Consider the following 2,363-nt stretch of genomic DNA (forward strand, 5'->3'; position numbering starts at 1 on the left):
GTTGGTGCCACAGTTGGTTATTTCTGGTGCGCGTCTGCGGCTGCCCCGACGGCAGCTTCTGCCATTGGGACTTGCAGTTGGTGCTGAAATAGTTTGGGCGACAGTATCGGCAGCAGTCACTGCCGGTCTCTTAGGCTTCACGTCGAGTGGCATTGCGAGCGGTTCCATCGCTGCATGGATGATGTCCACAAGCGCCACCGCATATGGGGGAGGGGTCCCAGCTGGAGGATTCGTGGCGTCCCTGCAAAGTATCAGTGCGGTTGGCTTGGGGGCGTCGGTTATCCTCGTAATTGGCGGGGTTGCCGTTGTCGCCGGTTTGGCCTGATGGTCGAGTAAGGAGACCGTTGCTGCTGCTGCCTCCGCTAGCGCAACAAGCTATTGGGCGTCCCCGGTTGTGCGAATCGGTACCGGTGCAGTCGCCGGCGCAATTGCTAGCTGGACCGTGTGCGTTTTGGTTGAAAACAGAAAGATTCAATATCACTTTTTAGTGATGACGGGGACTGAGCAGACTCTGCAACCGTGTAGCCTGCAAGCAGTAAGGCGCTCATATTTCGAAATTGCTAGCAAGTGTTACCGATGGAGGCAGAACACAAGATCCGACACCACCGCCGCTCGAGCATTCTGCACCTGATGCTGCCTAGCAGCTGTGGAAGAAACCGATTACTTACTGAACTTGTTTATGACCACAGAAACAGATATCTGAACCTTGATTCGTTAGGGAAGTCCGTCGCGAAAGCCGAAGACGTCAAGTTACCACAGATGCTGGACTGGGAGGCGGAACGTACTTGCTATGTATAGTTGTAGTCAGGAGAGCTTCTTGCATCTCTGACGCTAGTTAAGTGCTTGCTTATGCTGAATTATTGATACTTCTCCGCTAAAATTGTCATGCTATCAAGACGCCAGCTCGCCGCAGCAACCCCAGCGAAGTACAAATCGAGTCCATTGCCAACTTGAAGTGCGTTTATGCTGCACCTTTTTGCATTTGTATGTGGCGATCTTTGTGGCTAGAAGTCATGAATAAGTAGATAAACATGTAGCATCAGTGCCATCAGTACCTTCCGATAATGTGGGGATCGTTCCACCACGTCGGTTGCTCTAATGGCGGCGTGTCTTCGGTCCGACCGTACGACGGTGAAGGTTGAGCAATCGAAGGCGACGACGACCACTCTGCCGTAAGAAAACGGCGTCCTGCGATTCGTGTGAGCGCTCGCTGGAATATGGGTTCCCTCTCGACGAGAGTCTCGTCGGAGAAAGATCCTCTGAAGTCGTACGGACACATTTCTGCAGAGGTGTGTCGAAGCGTTCAGCTCGGTCGGTGACCTAAGCACTGCCAGGAGAAAGTGGCCAGAGACCTGCAGCGGTTGCCGCCGGTGTCTCTGGGCGTGATCAAGCTTGGCGCCTGCAAATCCCTCCGACCACGCTCAGGTCGTTGAAAAAGCGGATCGGGAAAGCAGTGCAGGCCTCGCTGGAGACGGAATTCGCTCAGGTTGACACCATCGGGGTACTCGTGGAGGGCTCCGACATCATCGAAGCGGTGGAGGCTTTGATGGTGCTGAAGCCGGACTTCGTTCGAGCCGACGATGTGTCCACCGACGTCGTCCATGTGTCCGCCGAGATCGTCTCTGTGGATGAAGAAGATTTAGTGCAAATCTCAACGGAGCCGAAATTCAATGACGTCGACATGTCCGTGACGGACTCCGTCGACGGCATCGTGTCCTCCGGCGTGACCGCGGAGGATGTGTTATCGGTCATCGATGCGGTACAAGGCTCCGCGGAGCTCAACATATTGGTGTCCGACGTTGTGGTCACTTCGGCCGAATCTTTGGACGGAGTCGTCGTGGCCACTGACGTCGTGGCAGTGACAGAAGTGATTGCCTTGAGTGGTGAGGATCTGCCTATCGCCGTGTCCGTCCTTGATGCGGACGCGGCTACAAAGCAAGATCTAGTCAACCGACTACGCAAATCTACCGTGTCAAAAGCATGCTTTGCATATTACTACGCGCTCACAGACGACGAGTTTTGCATCGCGATGATTCGGCTGCATTAAAAAAATATTTTTTGATTCTTTTTATGTCGCATTACTAACATATTCATTTTCTCATTGTAGGTAAGTCCGTCCAAGTCAGCATTGACAAGGAGTGGACAAGGAGTTGCACGACAGGCCGGAAATGTGTGTTAGAGCTTGTGGTTGCAGGATTTTTCTGTCTACCACAGCCTTCACATGATGCACTACAAGCTCCTCGCTATTTGGAATGAGGACTCGGCATTCGCAGTTGGAGGTAGTGCCAACTTGACCAAGGCCGCGTGGACGCGGAATGACGAGTTTATTTTCCACGTCGAAGGACATGGCGGTAAGTACGTGG

The 2,363-nt window shown here is 53.2% G+C and overlaps 1 protein-coding gene across 1 annotated transcript; it reads left to right on the forward strand.

Annotated features, from left to right (window-relative positions):
• Positions 1-1,348: 1,348 nt before the first annotated feature.
• PPTG_19623 (hypothetical protein) lies at positions 1,349-2,047 on the forward strand (the record flags this gene model as incomplete). The annotated part of the gene is made up of 1 exon (XM_008918119.1): positions 1,349-2,047. A coding segment is annotated over one exon (699 nt), but the record flags the coding sequence as incomplete, so codon positions are not given.
• Between the last annotated feature and the right edge of the window lie 316 nt (positions 2,048-2,363).

This window comes from Phytophthora parasitica, assembly GCF_000247585.1.
Source record: "Phytophthora parasitica INRA-310 unplaced genomic scaffold supercont2.143, whole genome shotgun sequence".
Classification (NCBI taxonomy): Eukaryota; Oomycota; class Peronosporomycetes; order Peronosporales; family Peronosporaceae; genus Phytophthora; species Phytophthora nicotianae.